We start from the raw sequence: 16,632 nt of genomic DNA, 5'->3' as shown, positions 1-16,632 counted from the left end.
AAAAAAAAGATGATAACTGATACAAAAAAAAAAGAAAAAAAATTAAGATGACAGTGGTGCCTTACACGGCACCATTGGCCACCCATCCTACTACCATCACCATCTCTAGTTCCATCAGAATCCCTGCACCTCACCTACCCTAACTACCCAGAATCACCACCCACACCTTGCCAGGTGCATGCTCTACCGGCCACCACCATTCCCAACCCTATAAAACACCTAACCTTTCCCCTTCCAGGCTCTCTCGGACACTTAGACAAACACAGAAACATCAATCTCTCCCTTACCCAAAAAACTCAAAACTCCCCACACCCAAACACTTCCCCATCCCCACCTATCAAAAAACAAAAAAAAACTCAAAACAGATCCATAAAAACAAAAACCCATAACACAGTCCTCCCCGTAGCGAGGAACCTCAGTGCCAAAGCCATCCTGCAACAAAAAAAAAGAAATCATCAGTTCAAGTTTCAAAAAAAAAAAGAATCCAAAAACTTCATAGCCCTGATTTGTTACTATCGAGGTTGTTTCTAGTAAAAAGGAGATTGAATTCAACAAAAAGACGTCGAGGAGAATTTTTGGTGGTTTTTCGACTTTTTTCGATCACTAGCAACCACCGCCGACGGCGATTTAAGGTAGCAACCGACGCGGTAATCCAGCACCAAACTCTGGCAAAGCCAGAGAGAATTTTAGGCTGGAAGGACCCTTTTTTTTTTTTTTTTTTGGGAGCAGAAGAAGAAATGAGCAAAATTTTTTTGTTGAAGCTTATATAGAAAAATAAACAAACCAAAATGATGCCTTTTAGCAAAGAAGGATCTGCGCATGGACTGAACCCGACCTGAGATCTGCGTAACCCGACCCGTTGACCTAGCTCCTCCAATAGCTCTGAACCGATTTAATTAGACCAGATTGAACCGCGCGTCAAACTGATCCTTTTTCGATCCAGTCGAACCGTCGTTGACTGATCCGGTTCATGTAAAAAAAAAAATTTTTTTGTGATTTTTTTTATATATTATTTATGCTATTTTTAAAATTTTCTATTAATGTTTATACATGATAAAATGTTTAAATATGTTAAAATAAATTTTGCTTTTTTAATAATAGTAATAATAAAAATAAACCATGAATTCAAAGTTTTGAACAATAAATAAAAAAAAATAAAAGTGCTTAAAAAAATTAATAATAATCTAATAAAAAATAGAATAAGGTAATATATTTGTTATTTTGCCTGCCTAGATGTTGGAGGGAATAAAAATCTCAAACTCTAAAATATAATTCCGCCTAGATGTTAGGGAATTATATTAAAAAGTATAATGATAATAATAAGATTAATAACAAAAACTACTACTAATAATAATAAAATTTCATTAAAATATATGTATAAAGTATAAAAATTTTTAATTAATTTTCAAAAGTCATAAAAATCAAACTTGCTTCGAAAGTCCACCTAGATGTTGAAAATTTTTAGAGATATTCACTTTTTTTTAATAATAAATAATAATAAATAAAATAAAAATAAAGATATTAAATAATAATAAATAATAAAATCATTAAACCCTAAAACTAATTCCGAAATTAAATCCTAAAACCAAAACACCAAACCTTAAACCTTAAAATCCAATTCCTCAAAACCTTTAAAATCCAAAATCCAAAAATTTCAAAATCCCTCAAGCCAAAATCCTTAAACCAAAAAAAATTCTTTAAAATCCAAAATTTTAAAAATCTCGAATTTGATACTCATTCCCGAATCATCATCCAAAAGTCATCAAATCTTTAAAACCTCGACCCCAAGCTCTAACCAAGATCATCTCAAAATTCTAAGGATACGTGTGAAAATCTCAAGTAGAGTAATTTGCTCCTGAATGCCGCATAGATAATGGGTATTTAGGAAACTTTATTCCACAAAGTTTTTCAAACGGGTCCTTAATTCACTTCAACAATGGAGTTAATAACTGATTAATAAAAAAGTATAATAATAAAATGAGATCTTAAATATAAATAGTCGCATATAAACTCTGCCTAGATGTTGAAGAGTCAAGGTGGTTTCATTATATTTAAAAATCCAATTTCAAAATTGCATTTCATCATTTCACACAACATCTATTAATGCATCTATTTATTATTGATTGCACTCAATTCTCATATTTGTGCTTTTACTTATCATTCGTTGTCTAATAATACCATCGTTGACATTTTCACATAAAAAATGTGTTTAATTTAAAAATGTGAAATAAAACAAAAATAACATCCTGAGGGAAATAATTCTTGATACTCTGCCTAGATGTTAAAAAGTTATCAACAATTATCTTTCCCAAAGAATGTTGTTTTTATTTTTAAGGGATATCATGGTAAAAAGTTCTACCTAGACGTTGGAGAATTTTGAGATAATTCTTTAACTTAAATATTTCATCGATATTACTAAATAAAGAATTTTGATAAAATTAATTTTCTTTCTTTTAAAATAATAAAAAGAGATTATTATTAAATTTCAAATCAAAATCATTTCATCCAACATCAGAAATAGCGCATGATTAAATGGTACCAATTTATGGGAGCTACAGGGGTGTTAATCATTCCCCACACCTAGACCAAAATTTATCTTTTTGATGAACTTTAAACTCACTTTTATGATTTTATTAAAAAGATAAACTTTTAGGTGACCAATCATACCTTAAAAAATATTGGTGGCGACTCTCTCATTTTCTTTGATTTTTAAAATTCTTTACGTCTAGCCGTTTCAAAACCGTTACGACAGCTTAGCGACTCCATTGGGGATTTTTGAGAGTCAAGCCAAAACTTTTAATTATGCGCTATTAAAAATTGTTGGATTTAATCGGTCTTGCTTGACATTTGATTTAATCCCCTTTAGCTTAATTTCTCAAAAAATATATATAAGTTAATAAATGTAATAAAGTGTATGTTAGTAATTATTTTGTTTTGATTTTGTGTTTATTTATGATATTTTGATTAATATGTTACATTGTACACTTTTGTATATCCACTTACATGCATAAGCTCTAGACCCGGGCTTTATTCTTTTAGGAGAAAGTGAAGTAGCTATGCTCTCATAAGGTGATAACCTCCGTATTTACTAGTGAAACACTTTCGCTCATATTAAACCCTTTCCGTTAATAGCCTATAATGAGTAAAAATTGGGGAGCCTTACTAGTCTATAATAGACGATAATATAAGGAATAGTCTGGGAACCTTAGATAAATAAATTCTAACTTGGTATATTGAAAGCCATAGAAAGCCTGTCTAAGATAGAGCCATGCTACCTTTTTAAAAAATTACCAAAAGTTAGGACATTATACATTGTATTATTTTGTTGTATGGTTGTTATATTATTTCTCTTACTTGTTTGTTTTGAATTCTTGAGTTATTTTATTTTTTTTATATATTCTTTGATTGTGTGTATTATATTTTAAGATGTGGTATTTATTTTAGGTCAGTCATTGAAAAAGAAAAAAAAGAAAAAAAAAAAAGCAAAGAAAAAAGAGTTCTCATGGAGCCATTAGTGGTGTCAACTTTTTGTAAAAATCATTTAGAAGTCCAAAGCCGTGCTATTTTTCTTTCTTTCTCTTTCATAAGAATTATCCAAATTAAGATATGTGGGGAATTTAGATACAGTTTGTGTTTAAGAATAATAGTATAAATAAAGTTAGGAAAAACAAAAAAAGATGAAAAAAAAAAAGAAAAAAAAAGTAAAAAGTAAAAAAAAAGGGATTTGGATAGGTAAGAAGTTTTGTTTTCTTTTTGGAATTTAGTCATTCCCTTCATCATTAGGTTGGTTTGTATATTTTTGGGTTATTCCATCTTTGTATATATCTTTGTATCATTATCATATTCAAGCATTCACAAACATGTTACATACAAATTAGGAATTGTACCATTCATTCAGTAAGAATAATAATATAAGCATTGTTGGTGTTAAACTTTTGAAATAATATTTTTGTTAGTGAGTATAAGAAGCCAAAAATATGAAAGATCACTCGAAAGCTCAAATTAGTGCATTAGGACGAAATCAAGAGAAGTTTGGTCATGATATCCAAGAAGTGACAAAATAGCTTATTGAGTTGATGAAAACTATGGATAGATTTAAGAAATTTATTTTGACACCTTTTTAAAAAAGTCCGTACCAATTTCAGCTCAAGTGAGTCCTATGAATTCATAGAGTCATGATCAACCGATTTTTACTGGGCTTAGTACACTTTTAAAGCATGCTATATCATTCAATGGTTTGAGCAATAATGAAGGTCTCGACAAGATCATGAGAGGGATGAGTGATCTAACCATTCAAAGGTTTGAGCTTTAGAATTTGATTTTCAAGACGGGATTACCAAGTTTCGTGCAATTTTCGCTATATGTTCCAACTTCAAACTTGCATGCAAATCCTTCTCATGACTGTTTTCAACCTTCTTTCCAAACATCTCTGATTAGACCTCAAGAATTCATACAATCTCCAAGAAGTCCATATCTAAACTAAAATCTTCGGGTTTTCCTTCCCCAACCACCTGTTCAGCCAATTGCTCAAGTCCGAACCTTTGCACCACTATCAAATCCTAAGACTTCTAATCAACCTGTTAGGCAAAAATTACCCAAGGAAAAAATACAGCGAGGCCCTCTCCCCATTTCAAAAAAAAAAAAAATTTCCCATCTGTTTGAGAGACACCTTACTGTCCATGTGCCTTCAAAGCCTTTAAAGCCTCTGTACCCAAAATAATTTGACCCAAATGCAAGATGTGAATACCATAGTGGAAATATAGGACATTCTATTGAGAATTGAAACCATTTCAAGCATAAAATACAATCATTCATAGATGTGAAATGGTATGATCTAACTATAATAGGGGATTAAAAGATCTAAGAATAATGGGAAAAAGATTGCAAGATGATAAACATGGATGAGACTTTTGTTTAAAGAAGGTCTTCAAGTGATAAGCTATTTGAAAAATAAAATGCCTTATGAATTTTTTCTATTTGAAATTTTTTTATGTTGACATGACATTGTTTGTTGAACTTAGATATGTGAATTATAGTTCATCTTTCATTTTTGCCCTTTTGCCAATTTTCATAGTTTTCACTAAAGAGTTTTGTGAGTTATGCATTCACTCATTCATTCATTCATTCATTCATTCATTCATTCATTTGTGCATTCATTTATTCTTTCATCCATTTATGTATTCATTCAATATAATACAATTCTTATGTGCTTTAAAAGAAAAAAAATTTTAAGAATAATCTCTTTAATTTCTTCTAAGGATCTAGAGAATATTGATCGATTTAGGAAAGATGAAAAAGATCAACGATAAACAATGTGCTTAGGGAAATAATCATCCAAAAAGACCTGGCTTAAGACTCATAAGGGAAAAACCAGAGAATCTAAATAAATAGAGAAGGTACAATCTCTTTGAAGAAAGAGTTCGAGCTATTGAGGGTAAGGATGAATCTTCAGATGTAAAAGAATTTTAGCTAGTTCCAGATTTGATTATCCTACTCAAGTTGAAGGTTCCGACGTTTGAAAAGTATAATAAAACTGGATGTCCTAAAATACATTTGGCTCAATACTGTCACAAAATGGTTTTGTATGTTGGTGATGAAAAGCTACTTATTCATGTATTTCAAGAAAGTTTGACTAGGGCAGCATCTAATTGGTATTATAATCTCAAGACCAATCAAATTTGTACTCGGAGAGATTTATCATAGCATTCTTAAGGCAATACCAATATATGTTAAAATTGGCTCCAGACCGATTAACCCTTCAAAATATGAGAAAGAGGCCCAATGAGAGCTATAAAGAATATGCTATTAGATGAAAGGAAATGGCATCATAAGTGCAACCACCTCTTACCAATAGGGAGCTGAACTCTTTGTTTATTAATACCCTTCCTTCTCCCTATTATGATAAGTTGATTAACAATACTTCGTCAGAGTTTGTGGATTTATTGTTTGCTGTGGGCAGAATTGAAGATAGGATAAAAAGAAAATGAATTATAGATGTTAGTGATGAAAAGAGGGGAGATATTTTTGCAGAACAAGTTCAAGAAACAATTGTTAAAGGGCAAAATGAGAGAAACTTCACCATAATACAAGAAGATTTAATGGATAACTATTCACAATGGTCACAATATTATCCTCAATTGATATTTCAAGTCGGTAATTTTTCCCAACCACTTCATCTGTGTGCTTCAATTCCTTCACCACAAATAATTACCGAACCAAATATCAACTCAAGCCATTCACGGAGTCGTAAAAGAAAAAGAGTTAAAATATATCATTCACTTTTAATACCTTACGTTGAGCTTTTTACCTTACTGATCAAGAATCATATGATCTCTGTTGTTCTTGTAAAACCCAAGAAGCCTTCGTACCTAAAGTGGTATGATCCTAATGCTAAATATGAATTTCATGATGGAGTTAAAGGGTATTCCATAAAAGATTGTATTACTTTCAAGGATACAATTTAAGCTTTGATCGATGCGAATATTGTAAAGTTTAAAGAACTGGTTGGTAGTCTTGATGATTGATGGTAGTAGAGTTGCAAATTAGTGATGCTAAAGTTAGAACTTCAATGAGGGAAGCTTTTGTTTATGTAACTTTGAATGTCATCTCAAGAGTACATCAGAATGGTAATTTTTTTTTTGTCAGGTTTGAAGGTTTGCATTGCATGAGTGAACATTGTACATCATAGTGTTTTGTGGTTATATTATCATTTGAGGTCTTTTACTTCATATAAGTTTTCGATATATGGTTGGTTTTTAAAAAAAAAAAATTAGTTAAAAGGGGGAAGACGTTAGATATGAATAAAGCTCCTATGTGGTTAAGTACCGAGGCTATAGTAATGTCTTAAAAAAAAAGTTTTGAGTCTAAGATGAATTGGTGATCATTATTAAAAATTTTTCAAATACCTAAACACTAATTTGCTTTAATCATTCAGTTGACCCCATTCATCAACCATGACCCCTTGACAGTCTTAAATTTGAATTTATGGACTTTGCTTTCACCTGACACTGTCATTATATCAAAACAGCAAAATTATTTTTTAAAGCAATGAACAATGAAACAACCATTGAAAAAATGTGTGGTTCCTAGAAAATCAAGTGTATAAGATATTTTTTAAGAATTCAAATGCGATAATTTGATGTGTCAAGATTATGCTGCAATTTTAAAATTTTCAAACCCAAGTTTTGTAAAATGAACTCAAACATACTATTCTTTTAGCTTTTTACCCTAAAATTGACCTGATCCTTTGTCCTAAGGTATGGTTGTCAGAAAAAAAAAAAAACTTCATTACCTTTACGGTAACTTAAGTTATGATCAACCAATTTGTTCTCTTTTTGTGGAATAACTTAGATCATCTGATACGTTAAACTTTCCCCCACATAATCTTTTTCTCATTCATTCCATATGATCCTTCTCTTGTAAATTACTTTCATTATAGGTGGTTTGTTAAAATGGGACATCTTCCATGAAACGTATTACAGGCAAAATAAATGTAAGTGTGAGCTATAGAGGCATGTAAAAAAAAAAGCAAAAAAATAAAGAAAAATAAAAAATGATTATGATATCATGCACTTAAAAATTTTTTTTGAGCAAATCCAAATAAAGTCCTAACAAATTCAAAGTTTTAAAAAAGGGACGAAAGAAAAAACCAAAATAAAAAAAAAATCGATAAAAAAAACCAAAAAAACTTTTGAAATAAAAACTCTTCTTCAAGTTCATTTTCCTAAAGAGAACTACTCTTCAATTTAAGTATTTATGCTTGAAATGACAAATGACCATCTTTCATTATCCCTTCACAAAAATAAAAATTTATTCTTTGTTCCCTTTTTGAGCCTGATTGAATTCTTCCAAAATAAACCCTGATTAAGGATTACCTTCCATATTGGGGGGCAAAAAAGAATTCGCTTGAGGGTTAAAAATATGGATGTCTAATGGAATCTCATGTGGTGGAGGGTAAAAGCCTAATATAAAAGTTCACAAAAGTTTTAAATTCACTCACTGAAAGAATGCAAAAGAAAAAAAGAAAAGTGAAAGGAATAGAAAAAAAAAAAAAAAGAAATGGATGGGTGGAAAGCATAAAAGGGAATATACCTTAGAGTGTGTCCTTCAAATGAAAAATGATCCTTAGTTTCAAATACCCTTAAATACTTGTTTTGGACCTTTCTATCCTTTTCTTTGGCAACCATGAACCTTAACTTACGTTACAACCTTTGAAAAGTCTATATTGGATCAAGTATAAAGGTTTAAACTTGAAGAGTTTCTCTTAAAAAATGAACATAAATATTTTGAGTTCCTCTTTATTACCTAATTTCTTATTTGAACCGTTAAACCCTTTTAAAAAAAAAATTTTCCTCTTTCAGATTAGGTTTAAATTTTTTTAAGTGCATGGTATGTGTAAAAAAAAAATCAAATAAAAAAAAATAATAATAAATGTGACTCTAGGGTAAAAACCCTCAAAAGAGCAGTCTAGAGTAAACCTTGAAAGGCCAGTCCTGATGCTGAATATGGTGAGTGCTGAACAAAGGTAAAGCCAAACCTTTTTGAAAGATATGAATATCAAAGCCACAGAAGTCTGAGATGGGTTGATTTTGAAAATCTCTACTATTGTGCATTCCCAAATAACCTTTTAAAATCTCAAGCCCTTATTACTATTCTTGACATATATCGAAATATCACATTTAGAGACTAAAAATTTTTTTTGAATATGTTTGATTTTCAAGGAATTCATGTTTTAGAAAAGCTAATGTTTCATCTGTGAGCTTGCATGAAAAATTATATGCCTCTTTCACTCCTTTCAAGTGTTGAAACCTTTTGAATAAACAAAAATCTCTATCAATAGAACCATTACATCTATTTGAAAAAAAAATTCTTACCTCTTTCATTTTTGATAGGGATTGCCAAATTCTAAACAAATTTTAAGCCCAGTTTAACTGACACCAATGAAGTCTTAAGCCCAAATGATCTAGCATCAATGAAGTTTTAAGCCCAATTTAACTGGCACGTAAACCCAGATTATTTGGCACCAATGAAATTTAAGCCCAGTTTATATGGCACTAATGAAGTTTTAAGCCCAGTTTAGTTGGCCCTTAATAAAATTTAAGCTCAGTTTATCTAGCCATCAATGAAGTTTCAAGCCCAGTTTAACTGGCCCCTAAGGAAATCTTAAGCCTAGTTTACCTGGCCATTAACAAAGTTTTAAGCCTAGTTTATCTAGCACCAATGAAGTTTTAAGCCCAGTTTAGCTAGCCTTCAATGAAATTTAAGCATAGTTTATTTGGCCCTAAAAAAGTTTTAGAGTTTCAAGGTTCTATCCAAAATAAAAAATTCTCGATGCAAAACCTTTTGAAAGATCTTGCATTTGCATCACTTGTATTATGAAAAAGACATTTAACCTGCAAACAAAAAAAAATAAAAAAGAGATATTCATAGTTATATCACCCGTCTGTGCATCATGAAGGGGACATTTACATTTGCATCACTTGCATCTGTACCACAAAAAAGACATTCACATTTGCATCACTTTCATTTGCACTTGTGTAAGATATTTGCATTTGCACTATAAGAAAAATTTGCATTTACATCATGGCATCTGTATCCTAAAAAAAGGTATTTATAGAAGATTTACATAAAAAAAAAACATTGTCATTGTTATTGTCAAATGTATTTGCATCAAGCATTCACATTCTTGTAGTTGTATTGACATTTGTGTTCACATCAACATTTTCATTAGCATCATTTGATGAGGATAGATTTATATCATGATTGCATTTTACCAACTCTGATCAGGGGAAAGCCATTTTCACTTTTCAACATTTTAAAGTTTATGGCCTCTTATTAGAGGAGCATTCAAAAATTTTACGATTTGTAAGACCTTTGGGTATAATCTTTAAGACCTCCGAATATAATTTCGATTCATGGTGTTGTCCCGATCGACTATTTATTTTTCGACTTGTGGTGTTGTCTTAGTCAATTCTGTAAAACTCCAGGCATGATCTTTAAGACCTCCAGGCTTAATTTTGACCTACGATGTTGTCCCGGTCAATTCTTTACTTCTTGACTCGCAGTGTTATCCTGGTCATTTTCTTACTTTTTGACTTGCGGTGTTGTTCTAGTCGATTATTTACTTCTCGACTCACGATGTTGTCCCGATCATTCTTTATTTCTCGACTCGCGATGTTATCCCTATCATTTTCTTTACTTTTTGACTCATGGTGCTATCCCATTCATTTTCATTTTCCTGACTTGCGATTTAATCCCAGTCACTTTTATTTTTCAGACTCGCGGTTCAGTGCCAATCGTCGTTAATTTTTGACTCGTGGTTTAATCTCAGTCATTTTTATAATTTCCTGACTTACGGTTTAATCTCAATTACTTTTATTTTTTGACTTGCGATTCAATCCCGATTGTCATTAATCTCTAACTTACGGTTTAATCCCGGTCATTTCTATTTTTTTGATTTGTGGTTTAATCCCAATCACTTTTATTTTCTAACTTGCGGTTCAATCTCAATCGTCATTAATCTCTGACTTGCAGTTTGATCTCGGTTATTTCAATTTTTTTATTTACGGTTTAATCCCAATCACTTTTATTTTTTGACTTGCGGTTCAATCCCGATCATCGTTAATTTTTGACTTGCGATTTAATTTCAATCATTTCTATTTTCCTAACTCGTAGTTTAAGCCCAATCACTTTTATCTTTTGACTTGCGGTTCAATCTCGATCGTCGTTAATCTCTGACTCGCGATTTAATTTCAGTCATTTTTCTAACTTGCGGTTCAATCCCGATTGTCATTAATCTCTGACTTGTGGTTTAATCTCGATCATTTTTATTTTTTTGATTTACGGTTTAATCTCAATTTTTAACTTGCGGTTCAATCCCAGTCATCATTAATCTCTAACTCGTGGTTTAATCTCAATCATTTCTATTTTCTTGATTTACGGCTTAATCCCAATCACTTTTATTTTATGACTTACGGTTCAATCTCAATCATCGTTAATCTCTGACTTGCGATTTAATTCCAATCATTTCTATTTTTTTAACTTGCGGTTTAATCTCAGTCACTTTTATTTTTCTAACTTGCGATTCAGTCTCAATCATCATTAATCTTTGACTCGTGATTTAATCACTGTCATTTCTATAGTTTCCTTACTTACAATTTAATCCCAGTCACTTTTATTTTTTTGACTTACGGTTCAATCCCAGTCGTCGTTAATTTTTGACTCATGGTTTAATCCCAATCATTTCTATAGTATCCTGACTTGCAGTTTAATTTCATTCACTTTTATTTTTCTGACTTGTGGTTCAGTCCCAATTATCGTTAATCTGTCACTCGTATTTTAATCTCAGTCATTCTTATGTTCCTGACTTACAGTTTAATCTCAATTGTTTTTATTTAGTTAGCTTCGGACAAAATCGTTATTTTTATTTTTGCCCTATTATCGATTCTCAGTAATGTACAAAGAGGGACAGCTATGGACATCGAATTTTGTTCGGGTCTACCATTTTCAAATTTTGTTTGATAATAATAATAATAATAATAATAATAATAATAATAACATTGATTTAATTATATTTAATTAATAAAAAAAATAAAAAATGGTAATTGATACAAAAAAAAGAAGAAAAAAAAATCAAGATGGCAGTGCTGCCGTGTAAGGCACCACTGGCCACCCACCCTATTGCCATCACCATCCCGAGTCCCATCAGAATTTCTACACCTCACCGGTCTTAACTACCCAGAACCACCACCCATACATTGCCAGGCGCATACTCTATCGGCCACCACCATTCCTAGCCCTATAAAGCACATAACATTTTCCCTTTCGGGCTCTCTCAGACACCCAGACAGACACAAAAACATCAAGCTCTCCCTTACCCAAAAAGCGTAAAACTCCCCACACCTAAACACTTCCTCATCCTCACTTATCAAAAAAAAAAAAAAACCCAAAACAGACCCACAAAAACAAAAACCCACAACATAGTCCTCCCCGTATGGAGGAACCTCAGCAGCAAAGCCATTCTGCAACAAAAAAAAAAAAATCATCAGTTCAAGTTTCAAAAAAAAAAAAGAATCCAGAAACTTTACAGCCTCGATTTGCTACTATCGAGGTGTTTCTTGTAAAAAAGATATCGGATTCGAAAAAAAGACGTCAATGAGAATTTCTAGTGGTTTTTTTACGTTTTTCGATCACCGGCAACCTCTGTCGGCGATCGATGCGACGATCCGACACCAGACTTTGGCAAAGCCAAAGAGAATTTTAAGTTGGAAAGACCTTTTTTTTTTTTTTGAAGCAAAAAAAGAAATGAGCAAAAAAAAATTTTGAAGCTTATATAGAAAAATAAACAAATCAAAACGACACTGTTTTAGCAAAGAATGATCCGCGCGAGGATCGAACCCGACCCGGGATTCGTTCAACTCGACCCACTGACCCGGCTCATTCAACAACTCTGAACCGATTTAATCAAATCGAATTGAATCTCTCTTCAGTCAGCTCAATCGAACCGTGTGCCAAATCGACCCCTTTTCGGTTTAGCTGAATCGTCATGACCAGTCTTATTCAGGTACAAAGAAAAAAAAAATTTTTGATTTTTTTTATATATTATTTTTGTTGTTTTTAAAATTTGCTATTAATGTTTATACATGATAAAATGTTTAAATGTATTAAAATAAATTTTGTTTTTTTATAATAGTAATAATAAAATTAAACCATGAATTCAAACTTTTGAATAATAAAATAAAAATAAAAATGCTTAAAAAAATTATTAATAATCTAATAAAAAATAGAATATGGTAGTATATTCGTTATTTTCCCTGCCTAAATGTTGGAGAGAATAAAAACCTCAAACTCTAAAATATAATTTCGCCTAGATGTTGGGAAATTATATTAAAAAGTATAATGATAATAATAAGATTAATAACAAAAACTACTAATAATAATAATAAATTTTCATTAAAATATATGTATAAAGTATAAAAATTTTTAATTAATTTTCAAAAGTCATAAAAATCGAACTTGCTCCGAAAGTCTGCCTAGATGTTGGAGATTTTTAGAGATGTTCGTATTTTTTTAATAAAAAATAAAAATAAATAAAATAAAATAAAGATATTAAATAATAATAAATAATAAAATCTTTAAACCCTAAAACTAATTTCGAAATTAAATCCTAAAACCAAAACACCAAACCTCAAACCTTAAAATCCAATTCCTCAAAACCTTTAAAATCCAAAATCCAAAAATCTCAAAATCTCCAAAGCCAAAACCTCTAAACCAAAAAAAATTCCTTAAAATCTAAAATTCTAAAAATCCCGAATTTGATACTCATTCCCGAATCATCATCCAAAAGTCACCAAATTTTTAAAACCTCGACCCTAAGCTCTAACCAAGACCATCTCAAAATTCTAAGGATACGTGTGAAAATCTCAAGTGAAGTAATTTACTCCCGAATGTCGCCTAGATAATGGGTATTTAGGAAACTTTACTCCATAAAGTTTTTCAAATAGGTCCTTAATTCGCTTTAACAATGGAGTTAATAACTGATTAATAAAAATGTATAATAATAAAATAGGATCTTAAATATAAATAGTCGCACATAAACTCTACTTAGATGTTGAAGAGTTAAGGTGGTCTCATCATATTTAAAAATCCAATTTCAAAATTGCATTTCATCATTACACACAACATCTATTAATGCATTTATTTATTATTGATTACACTCAATTCCCATGTTTGTGCTTTTACTTATCATTCGTTGTCTAATAATACCATCGTTGGCATTTTCGCATAAAAAATGTGTTTAATTTCCAAATGTGAAATAAAACAAAAATAACATTCTGAGGGAAATATTTTTTGATACTCTACCTAAATATTAGAGAGTTATCAATAATTATCTTTCCCAAAAAATGTTGTTTTTATTTTTAAGGGATATCATGATAAATATCAGTTAAAAGCATTATTTTCAAAGTTTTGCCTAGACGTTGAAGAATTTTGAGATAATTCTTTAACTTAAATATTTCATTGATATTCCTAAATAAAGAATTTTGATAAAATTAATTTTTTTTCTTTTAAAATAACAAAAAGATATTATTATTAAATTTCAAATCAAAACGATTTCATCTAACATCAGAAATAGCGCAGGATCAAATGGTACCAATTTATGGGCGTTGTAGGGATGCTAATTTTTTCCCACACGTAATTGACTTCCGAGCCTAACCTAATTTTTCGTAGACTAAAATTTATCTTTTTGATAAACTTTAAACCCACTTTAATGGTTTTATTAAAAAGATAAACTTTTGGATGATCAATTATACCTTAAAAAAGATTGGTGATGGCTCTCTTATTTTCTTCGATTTTTAAATTTTTTACGTTTGATGATCCCAAAATTATTACGATAATAGAAAAACAAAAATAACAATGAAATAATCCATTTATTCTCTCTTAATCAAAGAGGTAGGTAACACATAGAAAAGTCTACTATGTTAGGTGAAAAATTTTGCAAAAGGGTCACTGGATTATGAAATTTTGAATAATTACATTTTACTTTTAGCAGGAAAAATATATATCCAAATTAGTTAATTTTTCGTGGGCTTATTTTTTCCACTAAACCACGACCGGAACCATAGACACTAATGATGCATTTAATATATAATATTATAATAAGATAAGATAAAATAATATTATGAGTAAAATTAAATTAAATAATATTATTTTATATTATATTTGATTTATATAAAGATTAGAATAAGATAATTTATTTATTGATCAAAATTATTTTTTAAAATTTATATAATTTAAATTATTAATATAATTTTTAAATGTATAATAAAATTAAAAATAATCTTCTCTATTTTGTAAGAATCGAATCATTTTATGCTAAAAATATAATTAATTTTTCTTACAATTTTATCATTTTTTTTAGATATAAACTAAATATGATATAAAATAATTATTATTTTATCCCATCGATTATCAAATTATATATCAAACATGACCTAAAATTACTCATATATATATATATATATATATATATATATAAGCTCAGTATACAAAGTTCACAATTTTCATTTTCTTTTTATTTATATTGGGATATTGGAACCATAAATACTAAATTACTCCTAATCTGTATGGTTGGCGTCAGCAAATTAAGTTTTTCCCAGATATGCAAGAGGGAGGATGTTGTTGTCCATAAGCTACACCTTGAACATTAGAGCATGATGAGGTTGCTGCTCCTCCGCCACCATGTTACTCTATGTTTATGTCCCTAAGCTCAATCTTTTCACATGGTGTGCTTCTGCTAGATTGGAGTCTAACCACGATTTTCGAGCTTGAAGTTCCCCGTATGTTTCTGAACCTAGCTCCCTCAATCTTAACCTTTGAGTTTCCCTGTAAATATATATGTCGAAGTCACAGGATTTAATTCCTGACAATCTCAAATATTAATATATATATATATATAGCTAGGAATGGACAGAGAGAATACCTGATGGCCACATTTGTTAGATGGACAATAGCTTTGATCAATGAGAATTGGGTAGTTGACATTGTTGACATTTATATGCTCAAAGGTAAGATTACAACAAGTGCTTGAATATGCGATTGCCCATGTTTTGATCCTCAAACCACTAACAGTTCCTGTCAAGGTGCAGTTCCTCACAATTACACCAGTCAAATCTTTTTCATTGGGGGATCCTCCAAGGCTCCCAATGCTGAAACCATGGCCTGGACCACAATGAACATTCGCAATGTTGATGTGTTTGGATCCTGGGCCTATTGATAGCAGAATCGTCTCCGGTGGCTATGTCTGAATCCAAAATATGGATGTTGGTTGACTCAGCGATGTGGATTCCATAAGTGTTGGGGCTGTCACCAGGTGCTGATATTTTGACATGTTCGATTCTAATGTGCCTGGATGCGAAAATATTAAAGTGGAAATTCTTGCTGTTGGTCGATGTTATGTCATTAATCGATGAATTGGTGATGAAATCAAATCTTTTTGTCTGATACAAACCAAACAAAGCAGAAAACCATTAGATCTTTGCATTTGCTTCTTGAAGCATTGTTCATAAAATTATTGATAAATCTCAGCCAAATAAATGGTTTGGAATGACAAAATCTGCAATTAATGAAAAGAGAACAAAATGGAACAACTTACAACAGGAAGAGGAGGGCAATTGGGATCCTTAAGGCAATTATTGTAAGGCCAAGCTGAGCCACCTTGGCCATCAAAAGATCCACCACCAGTGATTGTCAATCTATCAATGTATCTGAAGGAAAACCAATGGTCAACGTGAAGTGATGAAGCCGCATCAGCAGGAGCCTTTACAACCCCCTTCACCTGAAATTCAATGGCACCGTTGCATGGACCCTGCCATACAATTGGTCGCACCAAGTATGTCCCTGGCGGGATCAAAATCACATTGTTTCCTCTACTCTGGCAACCTTCTTTCCTTGCATTGCTAAAGGCCTAACAATGGAAAAACAGAAAATGAATACATAATCTTTTTCTCTTCCTTCTGTTTTCCCACTTTGGAAGGCCAAAAATTACTATTCCATCTTAATTGTTGTAGGTTATATTGCTCTCATACTCTTCATTTACCTTAAAACATCCATGTCTGACACATATCCAACGGACAT

At 31.0% G+C, this 16,632-nt stretch overlaps 1 protein-coding gene across 1 annotated transcript; it reads right to left on the bottom strand.

Annotated features, from left to right (window-relative positions):
• Positions 1-296: 296 nt before the first annotated feature.
• On the bottom strand, positions 297-16,632 carry LOC111276117 (exopolygalacturonase-like). Its single transcript, XM_089754399.1, has 7 exons — positions 16,595-16,632; positions 16,151-16,454; positions 15,866-15,995; positions 15,479-15,717; positions 15,310-15,381; positions 384-432; positions 297-334 (listed from the first exon to the last, which is right to left on the bottom strand). The coding sequence occupies exons 1-7, from the start codon at positions 16,630-16,632 to the stop codon at positions 297-299; spliced, it is 870 nt and encodes a 289-aa protein (XP_089610525.1).

Source organism: Durio zibethinus, chromosome 25, assembly GCF_047325235.1.
Source record: "Durio zibethinus cultivar Kanyao isolate XHJ-2024 chromosome 25, ASM4732523v1, whole genome shotgun sequence".
Classification (NCBI taxonomy): Eukaryota; Viridiplantae; Streptophyta; class Magnoliopsida; order Malvales; family Malvaceae; genus Durio; species Durio zibethinus.
The sequence above is the reverse complement of the archived record's forward strand: the minus strand, read 5'-3'. Positions and strand labels throughout refer to the sequence as shown.

Bases quoted from the DNA above. Each gene is read 5' to 3' on its own strand.
- LOC111276117 (XM_089754399.1), bottom strand. From the start codon at position 16,632: ATGTCCGTTGGATATGTGTCAGACATGGATGTTTTAAG. The intron at 16,455-16,594 runs GTAAATGAAGAG...TTAGGCCTTTAG, and splicing joins TCAGACATGGATGTTTTAAG to CAATGCAAGGAAAGAAGGTT. The intron at 335-383 runs GTTTTTGTTTTT...GTTTTTTGATAG, and splicing joins CGGGGAGGACTGTGTTATGG to GTGGGGATGGGGAAGTGTTT.